At 48.3% G+C, this 20,401-nt stretch overlaps 1 protein-coding gene across 1 annotated transcript; it reads right to left on the reverse strand.

Annotated features, from left to right (window-relative positions):
* Nucleotides 1–13,079: 13,079 nt before the first annotated feature.
* Nucleotides 13,080–20,136, reverse strand: LOC309416345 (prokineticin receptor 2-like; the record flags this gene model as incomplete). The annotated part of the gene is given in 6 exon segments (XM_082015907.1): nt 13,080–13,120; nt 13,123–13,156; nt 13,160–13,178; nt 14,627–15,319; nt 19,292–19,747; nt 20,132–20,136. Coding segments are annotated over 6 exon segments (1,248 nt in total).
* Between the last annotated feature and the right edge of the window lie 265 nt (nt 20,137–20,401).

Below are 20,401 nucleotides of genomic sequence, written 5' to 3' on the forward strand. Positions count from 1 at the left end.
GTCGCAGCGCCGGGCTCTTTTTGGAGCCTTTCGTCGCGTCGCCTCTGAGGAGCCTGTCGTCGCGTCGCCTCTGAGGAGCATTTCGTCGCAGCGCCGGGCTCTTTTTGGAGCCTTTCGTCGCGTCGCCTCTGAGGAGCCTTTCGTCGCGTCGCCCCCGAGGAGCCTTTCGTCGCAGCGCCGGGCACTTTTTGGAGCCTTTCGTCGCAGCGCCGGGCTCTTTTTGGAGCCTTTCGTCGCAGCGCCGGGCTCTTTTTGGAGTTTTTCGTCACGTCGCCCCCGAGGACCCTTTCGTCGCAGCGCCGGGCTCTTTTTGGAGCCTTTCGTCGCGTCGCCCCCGAGGAGCCTTTCATCGCAGCGCCGGGCTCTTTTTGGAGCCTTTCGTCGCGTCGCCCCCGAGGAGCCTTTCGTCGCGTCGCCCCCGAGGAGCCTTTCGTCGCAGCGCCGGGCTCTTTTTGGAGCCTTTCGTCGCGTCGCCCCCGAGGAGCCTTTCGTCGCAGCGCCGGGCTCTTTTTGGAGCCTTTCGTCGCAGCGCCGGGCTCTTTTTGGAGCCTTTCGTCGCGTCGCCTCTGAGGAGCCTTTCGTCGCGTCGCCCCCGAGGAGCCTTTCGTCGCAGCGCGGGGCTCTTTTTGGAGCCTTTCGTCGCGTCGCCTCTGAGGAGCCTTTCGTCGCAGCACCGGGCTCTTTTTGGAGCCTTTCGTCGCGTCGCCTCTGAGGAGCCTTTCGTCGCGTCGCCTCTGAGGAGCCTTTCGCCGCAGCGCTGGGCTCTTTTTGGAGCCTTTCGTCGCAGCGCCGGGCTCTTTTTGGAGCCTTTCGTCGCGTCGCCTCTGAGGAGCCTTTCGTCGCGTCGCCCCCGAGGAGGCTTTCGTCGCAGCGCCGGGCTCTTTTTGGAGCCTTTCGTCGCGTCGCCTCTGAGGAGCCTTTCGTCGCGTCGCCCCCGAGGAGCCTTTCGTCGCAGCGCCGGGCTCTTTTTGGAGCCTTTCGTCGCGTCGCCTCTGAAGAGCCTTTCGTCGCGTCGCCCCCGAGGAGCCTTTCGTCGCAGCGCCGGGCTCTTTTTGGAGCCTTTCGTCGCAGCGCCGGGCTCTTTTTGGAGCCTTTCGTCGCGTCGCCTCTGAGGAGCCTTTCGTCGCGTCGCCCCCGAGGAGCCTTTCGTCGCAGCGCCGGGCACTTTTTGGAGCCTTTCGTCGCAGCGCCGGGCTCTTTTTGGAGCCTTTCGTCGCAGCGCCGGGCTCTTTTTGGAGTTTTTCGTCACGTCGCCCCCGAGGACCCTTTCGTCGCAGCGCCGGGCTCTTTTTGGAGCCTTTCGTCGCGTCGCCCCCGAGGAGCCTTTCATCGCAGCGCCGGGCTCTTTTTGGAGCCTTTCGTCGCGTCGCCCCCGAGGAGCCTTTCGTCGCGTCGCCCCCGAGGAGCCTTTCGTCGCAGCGCCGGGCTCTTTTTGGAGCCTTTCGTCGCGTCGCCCCCGAGGAGCCTTTCGTCGCAGCGCCGGGCTCTTTTTGGAGCCTTTCGTCGCAGCGCCGGGCTCTTTTTGGAGCCTTTCGTCGCGTCGCCTCTGAGGAGCCTTTCGTCGCGTCGCCCCCGAGGAGCCTTTCGTCGCAGCGCGGGGCTCTTTTTGGAGCCTTTCGTCGCGTCGCCTCTGAGGAGCCTTTCGTCGCAGCACCGGGCTCTTTTTGGAGCCTTTCGTCGCGTCGCCTCTGAGGAGCCTTTCGTCGCGTCGCCTCTGAGGAGCCTTTCGCCGCAGCGCTGGGCTCTTTTTGGAGCCTTTCGTCGCAGCGCCGGGCTCTTTTTGGAGCCTTTCGTCGCGTCGCCTCTGAGGAGCCTTTCGTCGCGTCGCCCCCGAGGAGGCTTTCGTCGCAGCGCCGGGCTCTTTTTGGAGCCTTTCGTCGCGTCGCCTCTGAGGAGCCTTTCGTCGCGTCGCCCCCGAGGAGCCTTTCGTCGCAGCGCCGGGCTCTTTTTGGAGCCTTTCGTCGCGTCGCCTCTGAAGAGCCTTTCGTCGCGTCGCCCCCGAGGAGCCTTTCGTCGCAGCGCCGGGCTCTTTTTGGAGCCTTTCGTCGCAGCGCCGGGCTCTTTTTGGAGCCTTTCGTCGCGTCGCCTCTGAGGAGCCTTTCGTCGCGTCGCCCCCGAGGAGCCTTTCGTCGCAGCGCCGGGCTCTTTTTGGAGCCTTTCGTCGCAGCGCCGGGCTCTTTTTGGAGCCTTTCGTCGCGTCGCCTCTGAGGAGCCTTTCGTCGCGTCGCCTCTGAGGAGCCTTTCGTCGCAGCGCCGGGCTCTTTTTGGAGCCTTTCGTCGCGTCGCCTCTGAGGAGCCTTTCGTCGCGTCGCCCCCGAGGAGCCTTTCGTCGCAGCGCCGGGCTCTTTTTGGAGCCTTTCGTCGCGTCGCCTCTGAGGAGCCTTTCGTCGCGTCACCCCCGAGGAGCCTTTCGTCGCAGCGCCGGGCTCTTTTTGGAGCCTTTCGTCGCGTCGCCTCTGAGGAGCCTTTCGTCGCGTCGCCCCCGAGGAGCCTTTCGTCGCAGCGCCGGGCTCTTTTTGAAGCCTTTCGTCGCGTCGCCCCCGAGGAGCCTTTCGTCGCGTCGCCCCCGAGGAGCCTTTCGTCGCAGCGCCGGGCTCTTTTTGGAGCCTATCGTCCCAGCGCCGGGCTCTTTTTCGAGCCTTTCGTCGCAGCGCCGGGCTCTTTTTGGAGCCTTTCGTCGCAGCGCCGGGCTCTTTTTGGAGCCTTTCGTCGCAGCGCCGGGCTCTTTTTGGAGCCTTTTGTCGCGTCGCCTCTGAGGAGCCTTTCGTCGCTCTGCCCCCGAGGAGCCTTTCATCATAGCGCCGGGCTCTTTTTGGAGCCTTTAGCTGTGTCACCCTCGGGGAGCCTCTTGTCACATTGTGCCTGAGGAGACCTTCGTCACATTGTCCGGCTCTTTTTGGAGCGTCTTGTCAAGTCCCCCAGGTCTTTTCGGGGCCTCTCGTCGCATTGCTCCCGACGAACCTAGCTTTGCGTTGCCCGGCTCTTTTTGCATCATTTCGTCACGTGTCCCCCAAGGACCCTTTCGTCGCGTCGCCTGGCTCTTTTTGGAGTGTTTTGTGGCATCGCCTCCGATGAGCCTCTCGTCGCGTTTTGCCTTAGGAGACGTTTGTCATGTTGTCCGGATCTTTTCTTATCCTTTCGTTGCGTCCTGCCTGAGGAGCCTTTCGCTGCTTTGCCCCCAAGGAGTCTCTCACCGCGTCGCTCCCCACGAGCCGCTCATCACCCAGCTCTTTTTGGAGCCTTGCGTCGTGTTGCCCCGCTCTTTTCGGAGCCTTTCACCTCTCATCACATCACGTCCGAGGAGCCTATCGTAGCATCACGCCTGCAGAGCTTCTCTCCGGGACGCCTCCGAAGAGGATTTTGCTGCGTCACTGCGACGGTCTATTTTTGGAGCCTCTCACTGCGTTGCTCCGAAGGAGCCTTTCGTCGTGTCATCCCCGAGGAGCCTGTCGCTGCGTCGCCCCTCAGGAGCCTCTTGCCACATCGCCCCCCAGGAGCCTCTCGCTTCGTCGCCCATGTCTTTTTGGATAATTTTGCCACGTCGACCCTTACGAGTCTATCGCTGTGTCGCCCTTCAGGAGTGTTTTGTCAGTCTGCTGGGCTCTTTTATAGTGTTTCATCGCGTTGCCTGCCTCTCTTTGGAGCCTTTTGTCATGTTGCCTGGCTCTTTTTAGAGCATTTCGTAGCGTCACCCGGCTGTTTTTGGGGCCTTTTGTTGCGTTGCCTGGCTTTGTTGGAGCTGTCTGTCGCGTCACCCAGCTCTTTTCGGAGCCTCTTGCCGCGTCGCCCCCGAGGAGTTTTTCCTCACTCTGTCGGGCTCTTTTTGGAGCCTTTCGTTGCTTCGATGTTTTCTTTTTCGAGCATTGCCCAGCTCTTTTCGGAGCTTTTTGGAGCTTCACCCGGCTCTTTTTGGAGCCTTTTGTCGCGTCGCGTCTGCCGTGTATTTCATCTCACTGCCTGGCTCTTTTTGGAGCCTTTCATTGCGATGCCCCTGCAGAACCTGTCATCGCACCTGAGGAGCCTTTTGTCTCGTTGCCCTTCTGGAGCCTTTAATCGTGTTGCGCCTGAGTAGCCTTTTGTCGTGCCGCTGGGCTCTTCTTGGAGCCTTTTGGCGGTGTTGTGTGTGTGGTGTATTTCATCACATCACCTTGTTTTTTTTGGAGTCTCTTGCCACATTGCCTCCTAGGAGCCTCTCGCTGCATCGACCTCAGGGAGCCTCTCGCCGCGTCGCCCTCAAGGAGCCTTTCATCGTGTCGACCCCCAGGAGCCTTTTGTCCTGTCGCCCTTGAGGAGCTTTTTGTTGCGTCTGACCTGCGGAGTATTTCCTCACGCCTCCGGGCTCTTTTTGTAGACTTTTTTCACGTCACCACTGAGGAGTCACGTCCCCTCTGTGTAGACTCTCATCACCCTGCCCCGTTCGAACCCTCATCTCAGCACTTGGGTGTTTTTGGAGCCCTTCTGTTGGTGGTCTAATTAAACATTTTATTTGGACAGAACAATGGCAATGCAACAACTGTATTTCAGTCCTACTAGGTCCAAGGATCAAGGTCCAAGATTCAAAGTGCACCTAAATTTCCCATCCCATTAGCGCCATTGAAATTCCAGGTTTGCAAGTTATCTAGCAGTTCTATAATTCCAGGCATCAGTATCATTGAGAAAAACATTTCGGGATTAGATTCAATAGGTATTACTTTAACTGCGTGATGAGAGTCAGGGATTACAGAAATTCTCTGAAGGGTGAGATTCTTTCTAGTAGCATTACATCGTGCCTCATTATTTTTCCACCCCGTGGAGGAATAACCCCAACAGGTACACATGTCTCTGATCAAGGTTCGTAAATCATACAGGAACTAAGTTTCAGTATGGTTTCCTGGGCCGTCATTACAAGTGATGACCGTGTTACAGTGGAACTTTTCATCGGCCTTAGACCTTGTCGTAGAATGAGACCCGAGGGGTTCTAATGGCACTGGGTAAAATGGAATTATGTGACCAGGACCACGTTAGTGTTTGATTTTTCCAAAGGAGCAAGGTTGCCCATATATGGGAGGTCGACACACTGCTCTACAGTCATGTTTGTTAATCATACTCAGCTTCATAGTAGTTCGGAAGCGTTCAGGGATCAAATGTGGGATCAAATGGGTAATACACACCTTTGCTCAGTACCATTAAGTAATTCAAGCAGCAAGCCTGGAAGTCGAGGATAAGTAAAATTAAGGGGCAGCCACTCCATCTGGCATGTTCAGTTAAGCAAATCGGTGTCAGAAGTGTTATTAAGACTTCACCACACCTCTTGGACTCCTCTGATCGTAGGTTCGTGGGCCCACACCATGATTGTGTTATCGTTCATTACCCATATTCTCCCATGATAATGATTCGAGTGGGTAGGGTTACTCACGTTAAATATAAATGATAGATTTACGGGGTAACAAAGAACTCTAGGCCCTACTTGGAGGACTTTGGCAGGGCAGTTTACAATCCGTGGTGCATATGATTCCTTATTTTTATAAGTCCTTGAATCAGTTCCCACACAAGGTTACGATTATCCTCATTTCTAACTTTTGAGGCCTGGGAACATTGGAGCAAGCACAACACACATACCCATATAAATGCAGATAACACCCCCATATTACCAAAATGACTAATCCAATAGTTAAAATACCCAAACTAAGTCCCCAGTAAGCCTCTTGCATCAGGTTCCAGGTCTGTGGCACCTCCAGACTTGGTCAATCCTATAAAACAAAAAGGGAAGGAGAGCCATTTGGTTCACATTGGTGAACTGATGTTAAAAGGACGGCACAATCTAGCATGTATTAATTTTGTGCCTCTTTCCATGAGCATCCTTTGCTTCCCAAGCATGGACGTTCAGGGGAATTTCAAGCACTAAAGGTACAGTTCCCGCCGTCGGGAGGTCTACTAGGACTGGTTGTCCTGGGAAATGGGATGGGTTTTGAAGGCCACCATGGGTTTTGATCTGGGCCACCCAATTTAAGCACTATTGATGGAGGTTTCAGACAGAAGGATGTGATTTTAGGACACCCGTTGATTCCCCATCTGTCATTCACACGTCTGACCGCATCCCAGAGTCGACCAGCCTACTTCATGTGGGTTTAAGAACCATTTCAAGAGACCATTGGTTTCTGTACTATCCCATTCGCTTGGGGATAATAGGTTGCGTGAAATATCCATTTAATTCCTTCATCTTTAGCCCCATCTTGGACAACTGTGGCAGTGAAATGAGTACCATTTTCTGATTGGATTGAGGTAGGTTTAGGAAGGGAGCTAAACTACATTTTCAGGGCCTCTACGGCATTATTACCAGTTGCCTGTAAGAACGCGTCAGCTTGGATTAGGCTGGATACTACTTTCTCTTCGACTAACACATGTTGCTTCCCCTCAGATTTTCTCAGTGGCCCTATGTAATCGACCTGCCAGGTCTCCCAGAGACCTTTTCTGTCCTGCAGGTGTAGGCATGGTTGTCCCAATGGATGCCAGTCCAAATGGATGTGGCATTGTTCACATGCCGAGATTCAAGTGTGGAATATCTCTTTGGTCACAGGCCATCTCCTACTTATAGCCTCCCTGTATAAATCTTGGGCCCCCGTATGACCCCTTTTTACATGTCGCCACCCTAGCAGCCGGTCCGATTTTTCTCATGATGCCTCTGTGCTCATGGAGGATAGTCTGGTTAATTCATCGGCCTTATTTTTCCACCGGCTAACTGGGGTATCATCTAACTGATGTGAGGCTAGCCACCCTGCTAAAAAGGTTCCTTTCTTTGCTATGCTCAGAATTTCTTGCCATTTTTCCAGCTGCCAAACAGGTACTCAGTTTACCTCCCAGCCATTCTGTTCCAAAAAGGGGAGCCACTGTGTATATCCCTCAAACTCAGTGAAGGAGTCTATATAGATGTGTACAGGAGCTCCCTTTTCAGCCTCCCGATCAAATATGCTCCAGACCACTGTCAGTTCTCCCACTTGAGCACTCCTGTCTCCGTCAGTAATTATCTGATCTCCGGTTTCTACCTGCAGAGCTACTGCCTGATATTTCCATGTTTTTCCCTCATGCTTAGCCAGTGAACCAAATGTTTTCCAACCCTACTGAAAAGAGGGGTGCAGTCTGGATTATGGAAGGTGGAGGGTTGCTTATTACCTCAGGAGTGGTGTCCTCTTGCAAGGGGAGAATTTTGTGGCTACCCACCGTTACCTGGAAGATGGTACAATAATGTTCAATTTGTGCATACCATTTACGAACGTTTGCACGTTGGGCCGCTCCCTCGAGGGGAGGAGATCCAGCAAGTATTGGCTTCATGACCTTAAATGGTCCTGTAAAAATGATTGGTTGTTGGCGGATAGTCCTTTCTGCCTCTCAGAGCGCTATGCTGACTATGAAAAGTCCCTTTTCCCAGGCAGAATACCGTTTCTCGGCATCCTTAAAACTATGTGAATAAAATCCTATGAGCTGAGTGGGGCCAACTGGTCCCCATTGGCACATACGGACTGATAATCCCAAGTTTGCAAATCCCCATTCTACTCGGATTGGGTCGGTGGGGTGAACTGGCCCGAGTGCTTGATGGGTGTTGGCCTCAAAGACTAGCAGCTGTAGCGCCTCATCATGCATGGGTGTTCATTCCCATTTTGCTCTCTTTCTCAATGAATCATACAGGGGACATGCTATTCAAGAGAAGTCAGGAATGTGTTTTCTCCAAAATACTGGCGGTCGCAAGGCATGTTGGAATGCTTTTGGGTTTTCTGGCATCTTTATCTGGTCTAGGTTCAGTGTTTCGGGTGGAATACAGACCATCCCTCCCATCCACCAGATTCCTGGAAATTTTACCTCACTTGTGGGAGATTGTACCTTCTCTGTGCCTATCTGGACTCCCAGAGACTCCAGATGTTGTGTAATTTTTTCCTCTGTTCTCTGCACTGGGTGTTGTTGGTCTCCTTCTATCAGGACATCATCAATGTATTGATAAATTTTAACTCCATCCTCAGGAGGAATTCAGACTAACTCCTGTGCCAGGATGTGGTGCACCAGAGCGGGGGAATGCTGTAGTGGTGGGGTAGATGCGTAAGGGTATACTGTTGTCCCTTCCATGTAAAATCAAAGCGGTCACGGTTCTCCTCCTGCAGTGGGACCATAAAAAACATGTCTTTCACATCAGTTGTGGCCATCGCTTGGTGGGCCTGCTCCTGGATAATAGAGATTAACTCTGGTATGTTGGGTACAGCCGCCATCAGGGGTCCTGTGTTGGCATTAAGCTGACGGTAGTCTATAGTTAGTCTCCATTTTCAATTTGGTTTATGCACCGGACACACTGGGGAATTACAAGGCGTGGGTATAACAATTCCCCTTTCTTTCAAGTCTGATAAGGGGTAACTCCTCCTCTGGCACCTAATGGCAGAGGATAAGGTTTTAACATTCGTTATCTTGGAAGGGGGTAATTGGGGAGCAGTTTGCAACAGATGAATATTTGGAGAAGTGCCAAACAGCCAGGTCTTCTCCTTACCATCCATCCAGGTCCTACCCTTCACTACATCTAGTCCCATTAAATTCATCGGGAAGGGGCCTAGAACCGTCATGATTTCAATCGACTCTTCTTCCACGGGCAGTCGGCACTTCATCTTAGCTGTTATTTGGGGCTGTATATATCTGAAAGCGTTGGATACAGTCTTTGGCGAGAGTGTGTCACTCCACATCGCTCCACGTCGACCAATTTAAGCACAGATACCTGTGCTCCAGTATCAACCAAAAAGGTAATGGGGTCAGATTTGGGACCGACAGAGCGCATGATTAACAGATCTCCCCGTGAATTTTCAGTGAGCCTCCTAACATATATCCACCCTCTGCCCCCCCGGCTCACTTATAAGGGATGGGGGAAGGTGTTTCCCACCTCCTTATTTCCTGGTGCCTCCAACAATGGTGCAGCAGGAGGAGTTTGCTTTATATCCTGCTCTGCTCTTTTCCAATTTGTGACCAATACTTCTGACACAGCTTTAGACTGTTTATCCATGAAAGCCTTTGGTATCCCCTTCTGCAAGACCCAATCCCCAGGCTAGTCCTTTTCTTACTATGTTCCTCACTCATTGTGGTGCATCCTCCCATCACATCTGGGGAGGCTTTCTTTCCCAGTGAGAGACGCCTTTGGGGGAGCTTTCCTTCTGTGTGCCTAAGTCTTTTCAGTTCTGATCTTGAACCCAAGGCAATAACGGGGCCATACTTAGCCCATAATTAATCAATTCCTGTGCAACCTCCCCCCATGTCCACACCTTCCTGTCTGGGCGATTCCTGACAGGTGTGAGTACTTCTCCCAAGGCTGCAGTAGCTCTTTCCCCAGGGGAGAATATTATTATTGTTTTGGTGGTTTTATATCAGGTTTTGTCCCTCGTTCTCTTGGTCTGGATGGTATTAGGAAGGTCAGTTTGGAAGCTGCAGTGATCCTTGTCTCTTCAGTGGTTTTGGGGCTTTTCTGGCAAGCTGTGTTAGGGTGGAGTCTGTAGAGCAGGATCCTAACAGCGTAAGAGAGAACAGGATCTCTGGTGAGTCCAAGGGAGTAGTGTCTGTCTTGTCTCAGTTCTGCTTTCTTCTGCTCAATGGCGTGTTTTTTTCTCAGTACAGACGATACTTCATGTTTGGAAGGGGGTAGCCCAAGCACCTGGTGAGGGTCACAGCCCTGCCAATACAGAGAGCGAGGGAGAATGCAGACACCAGAAGTGTTGAGTAAGAGCCTAGGTGTCTGAGTACCGAAAGCTGAAGCATCCGTTGCTACTTGTTAGAGGCATGGGAATCCTGGGAATATCTACATGGCCCTGTCACCAAGGTGGCTGGTGCGAGCTGGCAGTTTTCAGGGATGTGCAGCATAGGCATGTGATGCTGTGCTGCTGAGGCAGCAGCTGGAGGGTGCTGTTGCCACAGGAAAGGCTGCCATGCTCAAAGAAGGAGTGCAGTTAAGCCTGAGCTCCTGAGTGAGTCAGTCAGTCCTCAGGAAAATTTCATGTCCTGGCTGTTGTGACCCACCCTGGCCTGGGGTGTTGCAGGTCATCCTCCTTTAGCAGAGGGACAATGGTTGGAGTTTCTTTTCTTGCTATTGCTTTCTTAAAATACATACTTTATTTTCTCAGTGCCTGTTGCTGAGAATAACTGCTTTTTCTTCTCTTAATCTTCTCTTAGCTGTTCGGAGTCACCATTTCAGTTTCCAGTTACACCTGGAATTTTGTTTGTCAGAGAACCAGTGTGAAGGAGCAGGGCCTGGATTTTACCTTCAGTTATCCCTCGAGTAGCTGCTGCAGAAGGAAGCAAGCCTATGGGTTTGGGAGCTGTGCCACAGGAGGACAGCTGAGCAGGAATCCCGGCGTGATAGCACCACATTTTTGCTTTTGTCAATAAAAATTGGAGCAAGCCACAGCTGAGAGATGGTGGCAACTGGTTTATTCACTGCATGGTTATCTAAACCCTGCTAACGGCTCCCAGGAGGATGCCTCACCCCCACCAGCTCCTCATCCCTGACACATCCCACAGCTCCTGCATGGTGAAGTCCTTGTTGCTCCTGTAAGGGTATACTGTTGTCCCTTCCATGTAAAATCAAAGCGGTCACGGTTCTCCTCCTGCAGTGGGACCATAAAAAACATGTCTTTCACATCAGTTGTGGCCATCGCTTGGTGGGCCTGCTCCTGGATAATAGAGATTAACTCTGGTATGTTGGGTACAGCCGCCATCAGGGGTCCTGTGTTGGCATTAAGCTGACGGTAGTCTATAGTTAGTCTCCATTTTCAATTTGGTTTATGCACCGGACACACAGTGGGCAGCTGGTGGCCGCGGAGGCCTTGCTGCAGCTTCTGCTGCCTTCCAGTGGGTAAGAGCTTGTGCTGGCAGGGGCTGCTTCTCCCCTGTGACAGACACTGCCTGCCTCCCAGCTTCTGCTTTTCTTTCTGAGTTTAAGCATGACTTTTGCAAGAAGAGCTTCAGGTAGGTGCAGTCCATTATTCAATTCCCTCACTAAATGTTGCCATTCAGTGTAGGTGAGAAAGTGTTTCTGTGGGGAGCGGCCAGGCAGGTGGCAGCAGCGTAGCACCCACCTGACAGGGAGCACCTGTCTCTGTTGGTACCCATGTTCCCTAGCCTGAGTTGTGTGGGTACAAAAAAACCTTTACGTTCTTTTCTCCCTGCACAACTTACTTAAGCTATAGGGAGTATGGGGTCTGGTCCCCTCTCTCGGCTGCTGTTGTTGGACTGTGGCCTGCCTGCTCCCCCCTGCCCAAGGGAGCCACTCGGGTCAGAGCCTGTCGCCTCTCCCTGCTGCACACTTCTGCACTTAAATGGAGTTTTTAAGTGACTTTAAGAGTCTTTTAAATTCTCCATTTAAGTGCAGTCATGGGTGGCAGGCAGGCCCTGGCCGATGGAGGGGGCATACCCTGTCACTCCCTAGATAAAATGAGTTCTGTGGAGACAAAAAGGTTCCATGGGGTGTTTGTCCCCGTGCAAGGCCCTTGGCCTTGCTGCCTTGGGCCCCTGGTTGCTGGAGCTCTGTTTAGGAGCAGACATTGGTCCCTCAGAGTGAAGCCTGTGACCAGTTTTGGGGTGTTTGGAGTTGGTGCAGATACAGGCTAAGGGCAGTGTGAGTGCTTGACTGCTTTGATCAGGGAACAGGGGCCTGCCGCCCTTCTTCAGTGGGAGTCCCCCCTCTTTCTGGGGATGCTTTTCACAAGAAACGGGAGTTGTGGCCAAAGCACAGCTTTTTCATCTGCCCTATCCAGTCATTCAGGCTGAAACACTGTTTTGCTGCTGGGAAGGCCTCAAAATATCAAAATACAGCGATGTTGCAGACCCCAAAACCTAAATCCGCTGTGACAGCTGCCACTTTACTACCCTTTGCAGGGACAGGGACGCGGTGATGGCTGAGAACACTGGGCAGGCCAGACCAGAAGAGCTCTCTTGGAGATCTCAAAGTGATTTCCTGAATTTTAAAGCAATTCTTTCCCCCAATTTTTGCTTGGTACTATATTGATTGATGGGGTTTGAGCTTTTTTTCTTTTAATAACAGCCTGAGCGGGATTTCCAGGTGTGGAAAATTGGTGTTTGTTTGTTGCACCAAGAAAAATCTAGGAAAAATAGGTGGAAAGAGTATTGGGATACTCTAATAAACAGGTAGTATTGTTAGCTAATCCCCAATAAATAGTATAGGTTTCAGGAGATAATATGGGTGCATAGTTTCAGAAGAAACCATGAAACTTGAGGAGAAATTACAAGATTAAGCCTCTTGATGATGAAATACTGCAACTCTCTGGTCCTTTAAATTTCTTTGGCAGGCTGGGAAACAAATGGATTTAGTACTTATCCCTATTCAAAAACATAATTTTGAAGAATGATTGCAGTAGTTGTTTTGCCTAACAGAGCAAATTATGAGATTCTCTCCAACGTGTATTTTTTAAGAGCAACTAATGACAAGAGGATTTGAGCACTTTAATGGATTTGAATATCCTTTTGCCATTAAATTTAATTGGTTAGCCTGATAAGTTTTTCTTTAGCAGAAATGGGATAATTCACATTAGTCACTTGGGTAGGAAAATTATGGGTAAGGGAAAAATATAAAAAATAATTCACAATGCTGACTGATACTGACTCCATATTTACTGTTTTATTAGCTGGATTTGCTGCTCACTTTAAATTCACAAATAAACAAATTATTTACAAAACCATTTACTCCAAAAGTAGGCGGTACCACATACTTGAAAACAGGAAGCATTTGTCATCACGATAGAAAAGACTTGATTTCAGTACACAAAAGTCCATGATATCTTATGTGTAGTTTACATGAGCAGGTATTACTGCTACTGTCACCTGCTTTATCATGATTATCAGTTAAGAAACACCTGTCCTGGAGTTGCACAAAATCAGAATAGTAAAAGCAGAATGTGGGGAGGCAACGCAGAATTCATCTCAAGTTGTTGCCTCACATTCGACCAGACAATGAGCTGCTCAATTCGACCAGTGACTGCCTTGCTGAAGCCTAGAGTCTGACTCCATTGCTTGCAGAAAGACAGATTGTCTCAAGAGCTCTATGCTACTTTGGCCCTACTTGTACTTTATTTTGAAGGTGTGCAGAGACTTGGTAAGATGTCTAGGCCTTGTTCAGCAGGGTGGATTTTTTCCCACTAACATGCTAAACTTTTACATGGGTCCCACTGAAAAACAAGTTGAAACACATGAAATTACATCTGAACATAAGAAAACACTTTACTGCGAGGGCTGTGGAGTCTCCATCCCTGGAGTAAAAGCCCAACTGGACACAATCCTAGGCAACCTGTTGTAGCTGACCCTGCTTGAGCAGAGGGGTGGAGTAGGCAATCTGGAGATGTTGTTCCCCACTTCTACAATTTTGTGATTGATTCTGTGAAGAGCTCAATGACTCAAAGCAGAAAACACTGGCCATAGGGTGGCTGGAGGTGAGAGAAGGGAACAGGTCCCTTCAATATGTAGCTGTGCCATTTCCAAATAGATAATAAACAGCGTAACACTCTACATAAAACTACAGAGTGGAATGTTGATACAGTATTCTTAACAAGGTGTCACATGAAGAGACTTGAGTTTTTCACTAGAATGTGAAGCAGTATTTAGCTTTGTAGAGAACGTGCCTTTCATTAAGAGCATGCTGCACATTGGACAATAGAAAGCTGGTGGTCTATAGACTTCAAGGAGCTTCGTCATGTGGGGTAAACTGAGAGGATAAAGAGTGACGTGAAACAAAATGGGCTTTTTTGCCATCCTTCCTCTTGTGAGCAGAAGGAAAAGGACACCAAATAGCTTAAAGGTATGAATGATAAGCTCAAAGAGGTTAAGAGATTTCTCTAAGAAGAAACAAGAGGCGTCATTGCTAGGATCAGCAGTCAACTCTTCCATTGTTGTAATATGCTTTAATGCATTCATAGACTTTTTTGTTCACCTTAAATTTTAAACAACATTAAAATTAGTGTCTACATCCCAAATTTACAGATGAGTGAACTGAAGGACAACATCAGTCTGAGTTATGGCATTATACGGCAGTCCAGTGAAAAGAGTTCTAGTGGAAATCACAGAATCACAGAATCACAGAATCACTAGGTTGGAAAGGACCTTTAAGATCATCAAGTCCAACCATTAATCCAAAACCACCATGTCCCCTAAACCATGTCCTGAAGCGCCACATCCACACGTTTTTTGAACACTTCCAGGGATGGCGACTCCACCACCTCCCTGGGCAGCCTGTTCCAATGCCTGACCACCCTCTCAGTGAAGAAATTTTTCCTAATATCCAATCTAAACCTCCCCTGGCGCAACTTGAGGCCATTTCCTCTTGTCCTATCACTAGTTACTTGGGAGAAGAGACCAACACCCTCATCGCCACAACCCCCTTTCAGGTAGTTGTAGAGAGCGATAAGGTCTCCCCTCAGCCTCCTCTTCTCCAGACTAAACAACCCCAGTTCCCTCAGCCGCTCCTCATAAGACATGTGCTCCAATGCATAGTAGGCTGCTTTTCAAGGGCTCTCACCAATGGTGGGTATTTCTCCAGACAAGGGAGAAGCTTCTGAGGAGGCATTATTTCCTCTTCACCCCCTCTCAAAAATATGTGAGATGAGAATTGTAGAACGATTATTTCAGTTTTATACAGTCTACCTCCTCTGTGACTGGCATTGCACTTGTTCTGAGGTCTAAATCGGTGCTAGATTTGCTTCCATTGTATGTTGATCTCCATCTGAGCAACATGATCTTCTTGAAGTACTTCATGGTGTTATTTTTTACAGTTACAAAACACATGGTGTTTATCATGCTGTTACTCATTGCAATGCATTCAACTATGTAAAAAGCAGTAAGATAATGCTTCTCTTTCACAAAGATGGTGGGGAAAAAGTCACGGACAATTGTGAAGCCATAGAAAGGTGCCCAGCAGAGAACATAGGCAGTCAGGATGCACATCAGTACCATAACAGTTTTTCTTCTGCATCGAAGCCTCTTTCTGATCTGTTCTGTTTGAAATCCTGGTACGGTTTTAAACCAAAGCTCACGAGAAATCCTGGCATAACACAAGGTCATCGTAATCACAGGTGCAACAAATTCAATGCCAAAGATGAAGAGGAAGTATGATTTGTAGTACATCTGCTGATCAACTGGCCAAATTTGACCACAGAAAATTTTCTCCTGGTTTTTCACTATAAATAACACTGTTTCAGTAGCAAAGTATGCAGATGGGATAGCTACAAGTATGGAGACGATCCAGACCAAGGCAATTAGGAAGGTTGCTGTTTGATAATTCATGCGTGGTTTCAGTGGGTGAACAATGGCAAGATACCTGAAACACACAAATACATTCAAAGTGAAGTCTGAAAAGCACTGTTAGTCAGAACACACTTCAAAATACAGTGGACAGAATTAGGCAGAAGGAAATTGCTGTCATTCTTAAGGAGAAAGCCTGACAAATTTGTCTGTGCGGAGAGTTAAGAACATTTTCCGAAGTAGCAGCCTAGAGCCAAGTTCCTGAATCGAGGCAGAAACTCTGGATTGACTGAAGGATTTGTTAGGACAGTGGGTACTTGGCAATCTGAAAATCTGAGCGTACATTAGAGTGTCTGAGGATGGTTTTAAGACCTCAGTCTTAAACCCTCACCTGTTAACAAGACCAAACTGAAAAAGTTGCAATTTTGTATCACAGACTTTTCCTTTTTAACATGGATCATGTGTCTGGGAGTTACCAAAAGATGGGGAAGAGGAGGAAGAGAGAATATTCCTATCACTGACAAATATCTTTGCGGGACCTAGCACAATATGCAGATGATGTCATATCTAGGACATGCCACGATACAGCATCTGGAAATTCTTTGCTGGATGGCACATACTCAAGCGAGAGTTTGAAATACGCAGTAATACACATCTACTCAGGTGCAGGTAAAAAGGCAAACATGGAGAAGCAGGAAAATGTTTTCCCTAGGCAGAGTTGTATTTAAATATGCTTTTTTTACTAGGAGGTCAAACATACCTAACAGTGTTTCTATTATTTTCTTGGTATGCAAAGAGCTGAAGCTGATGAATGGTTACAGGTGAGCATGTTTTCAAGCCATCAGCAAAGGACTGTGTATCCATTTTCTGCCCATGCAAATTTTTGTTTCATCTGCTGGAGGTGGCAATTGCTAATTAGTCTTAAATACGCTATGTTAAGTAATATGCCAAACCATAAAACTTGAGTTAGGTATTTGCACTCCTTATGAGTGTAAAGCTGCAAGGTGCACTGCAGTGTTTCACAAAGAAGTGTGAAGAAATGGAAGTACATTACTTGCAAGATCCATCAGTTGCCCTTGGTTCAGTGGAAAAGGGGCTAGGACTAAACGGCATTCACTCTCGGATTTTCTGTTTGGAGTTTGGGGGGTGTGAGATTTTTTAAGAAGCTGTAGATGTAAGAAGAGCTTATACTTGAGTACACTGTCCCAGAAAGATTAGGATATTTCTGTTAAAAGGAGATTTTTATCAGAGGCACTCCAGAGGTCCCAGTACAATTGTATTTAACACAAAGAATTGTTTCAAACAGTGGAATTTCTCATTAATTCAGAGGCTTTTTTATCTGTATATATTTTATATATAGATAGCATCCACAAGAGGCATTCATTCTAAAATAAAATGGGAAGTCAGTGGTGCTTTTCATCTGCCAGATCCTGGAAGCAAATAAATTGTTCATCGCTCTTAATAGTGCAGGCTAGATGTCAAGGGACAGCAGAATTACTCAGCCTCATTGTGGAGCTGATAAATGAATATTTTTAGATCAGGTCCTGTGGAAACAAGGTTGTGGGATAACATATGTGTATGCATTCGTAAGTATGCATATCCACTCAGCAGAACTTTTGTCTGGCTGGGGTAAATCTCTACAAGAGAGTCAGGAGGGAGCTTTTGCGGTGGATTTTCCTGATTGTCATTGCTTACCACACTTTGGCTGTTACTGCAGAGCCATCCTGGAGCACTGAGTTCAGATTAAACTGCCCTGGAAGATGTGCTCCAGAAGCGTATGTAAAATGCACCAAGTGCCCGTGGGTGTTCAGTCCAGGGGACCCAGCTAAAGCTACCCCCCCCCCCCCAAATATTTACAGCATGAACCTTGGACACTTAGCAAAAACTCTTGCTCTTCAGATCCTCTCCTTTCACATTGCATTATTTTCTAGTGTAGATGTGGCCTTAAATATGTGAAATTGCTACGTTTCATGTGAATAGAAATCAAGGAAGATGGAAGAGAGCCCTGCTGGAGGGAAATCCTGTGGGACAGGCTTCCCCTCTCTACACAGGTGAGTCCTTTTAAATGATTTAAACATGGAAAGACTTTTGTTAGGAGCCCATTTTTTTTAGAGCCCGAAGTGAGTGACCCACATGGCATAACCAACATGGAATGGTTGATTGTTAAATCAATGAGCTTTCTCTCTGTTTACCAAGTCAAAAGCTCACAAAAAAAAAAAGGCAGTGAAACCAAAAACAGTGTGTTCTTACAACAAACTTCAATGATTAATCATTTCCAGGGTTGTTTTTAAAGATGCCTGGGGAGATATGCTAGAAATCTGATTTCTTCGCAGGCATAAGGTCTCAATGACCCATGTTACTTCATCAACCTGGGATGCACTAGCAGAGCTTTCCAAGAAATTTTTTAGAAGTTGAAAAAGATAAGTAACAGAAAATGGTAATGCATACATGATAGTATTTAGAAGCTTAACCCTGAGTCCTCAGCTGCTGTTGAAAGGTTATTTTGTTAGACACTTATTAAGGATTTGTTTCATAGGAGCTGATTGTCCTTTACCCCACACCAGGCAAAACGTCTCTAAACTTCCTCAGAGTCTTTCCACATACTTCTGTTGACGTCAGGAACAGCTGAATCAGCCATGCACAAGATACATCTATACAACCATCAGCAGGGTTAACTGCTCCTGCGCTGTCGTTTGGACCAGGTGCCAAAAACTATGCAACATTAGACTAGAGTGTAAAATGGCAAATGAGAGAAATTTGAAAAAGGGAAGGGAGGGGTGGGAATCATACAGTGTGTATATGCAGAGGGTATACAGAGTTGTATATTGTGTTTGTACATGAAGGATGACTTGTTTTGGTGGCCTTTCTGTAGAGAGTTTACGCTCCGGGTCTCTCGCTGTCTGTGAGTCAGTCGTGTCAGACTTATGTCAGCTTGAAGCTGATCCTCAGCGTCTGGGCCCGTCAAGATTCTGCGGTGCACAAGGCTAAGAGAACAGGAGTCATAAGAAAGAATACAATTAAATTATTTTGTTAGAATTCCTGGAGTGAGAGGTAGGCATAGGAATATCTCAGGACTGCAGCATAAAGCAGGTACTGTAGCAGGTGGATATCAGTATGTTCTGCTTACCTCATTATAAAGGCTGTAGGAAAATCTCTGCTAAACTGGATTGGTATAGCATTTTATCATTTTCTGCACAGTGCCATAAATGACCTGTCGGTGTTCCCTGGCTTGTTACTGTGCCATCCTCAGAGAGGTGTGTAAAGAGAGAGGAGAATAGGAGAGGAGAGTGCTGGCCACACTCACCGAGCATGCACTTCTGGGTTGGAGCATCCAGCTAAGACCTCAGTACTATCAAATGGTTAATTTAATGATTGTTGGATTCTCTCAGTAGAGCACAACAGAGAATAAGAAGAACTCTATTTTGCAGGCCAGGTAGAAGTCTTATCTTTTACACCAGAACAAAAGCTGGGAAAAATACCTTAGAGGGAGAAAGAAATATCCTGTAAGGCAATAACCCTGTTGGAAACTCACCTGTCAAATTCTCTGTCACCAGTCAACTGTTCCTCTTGCTGAAGAGTATTTAGTTCACTGTTTATAGCAAAGGTTAGACTCGGGAAAGCTGTGTAGGCCAGTAGTGAAGGTTCCTTAGAGATGCATGGTTTGGATCAGGATTATATAGTGCTGATGAACACTCTCATCTGTGGATCTTTCTGATTTGTCTTTCTCTTTCTCCTCTTTCCCTTATTTCATAAATCCTCCCCTACACTTGAATAAGGCGTATTTTTATGAGAAAAAGAAATCATGTTAAGAAATCAATTCTTTTCACCTGAAAAGTTCAGTCAAGACATTTCCACTGAGTTTTCTCCGGGGTAATGTCATGACCTCACGCGGTTAGATACTTAGGAAACAAGATACCCAGGTCTGTGTAGTATCTACCTTGACATCAGATTCTACAGAACAGCTGAGCATGTTAAAAACCTAGAAATCTGGACAGCCAGCCCCAGAAGCAATGTCCATCTCCTTGCACAGTGATAGCACCCCGCTTACCTGTCAACAGCTATAGCCAGGAGAGCATTGGTAGAAACATAGAGGGAGACAGTCCGTAGGTAGTTGACTGAGGCACAGAGGACGTGGCCATGCTCCCAGGACAGCTGCCGCACCACATAGTAGTCCATCTCGAAGGGGCAGCACACGATGGCCACAATGAAGTCTGAGATAGCCAGGTTGGCAATCAGCATGTTGGTGCGGTTTCGCAGCTTCTTGTAACGAGCAAGAGCAGCAATGAAGACGAAGTTGCCAATGCCACAGACCAGCATGATGCCAACCAGAGCAACCCCAATCACAATCTTGGCTGCAAAGAAGGTGCGGGTTTTGGTCATGTCGTCCTCACTGTCCAGTGGCAGGTCGTAATCGCTGTAACTGGAATTGAAAGGGAAGGAGAAGTTTCGCAAGGAGGTTAAATCCCCATCGTGGAGATTGTAGATTGTGAAAGTCTTGTTGAGTCTAGCCTAAAGTGCACTGGCTTGCTCATTGCTTTCCCTGTGAGTACCCATTTGCAGAATTTGCTGTACTCTGGTATTTGGCAGCCCAGAAATGAATCTGTCTGCTTCATTTTTCTTCTGGAATGGACTGTAGTAATGCAGCTTGTCCTTTGCAGCATCTTCTGACAAGCTTGAAACTTAAGATTAGGAGACTGGCGCAGACTGGTCAGCAGGTCGGCTTCTCTGCTATAAATGGCCAGGAGCAGCTTCATGTAAGAAACTCAGGTTTGCAAAGAAATGGTGTTTTCTCGAAGGTGAAAAGTTGAACAGAAACCAAACCTGGTAGACACGAATGCCTCGCTTAGCTGACAGCTAGTCCGGATTTCACCAACTAGCGTAGCCATACCTCATGTTCACGCTCTGACCCTGCTGGTGCTGCCTTGCTTGATTCCTTTACCTGCCTGAAAGCCAAGTGTGACCTGTTCTCCCTTCTAGCTTTTCTTGGAGACGTACCCTCCAGGTACCGGTACCTGCCAACCTCCCGTCTCTCTGACAGGTCTGTTTGCACCGACATGTGAAACGGGGACATTTAGCTCCTTTCTCACAGTTGCCACTTGGTTGGGGTTTTTTTTTGTTGTGATGGCCTGAATACACAGGAACTCTTGGATAATTTATT

The sequence above is a fragment of the Phaethon aethereus genome (assembly GCF_964289735.1).
Source record: "Phaethon aethereus genome assembly, contig: HAP1_BTS, whole genome shotgun sequence".
Classification (NCBI taxonomy): Eukaryota; Metazoa; Chordata; class Aves; order Phaethontiformes; family Phaethontidae; genus Phaethon; species Phaethon aethereus.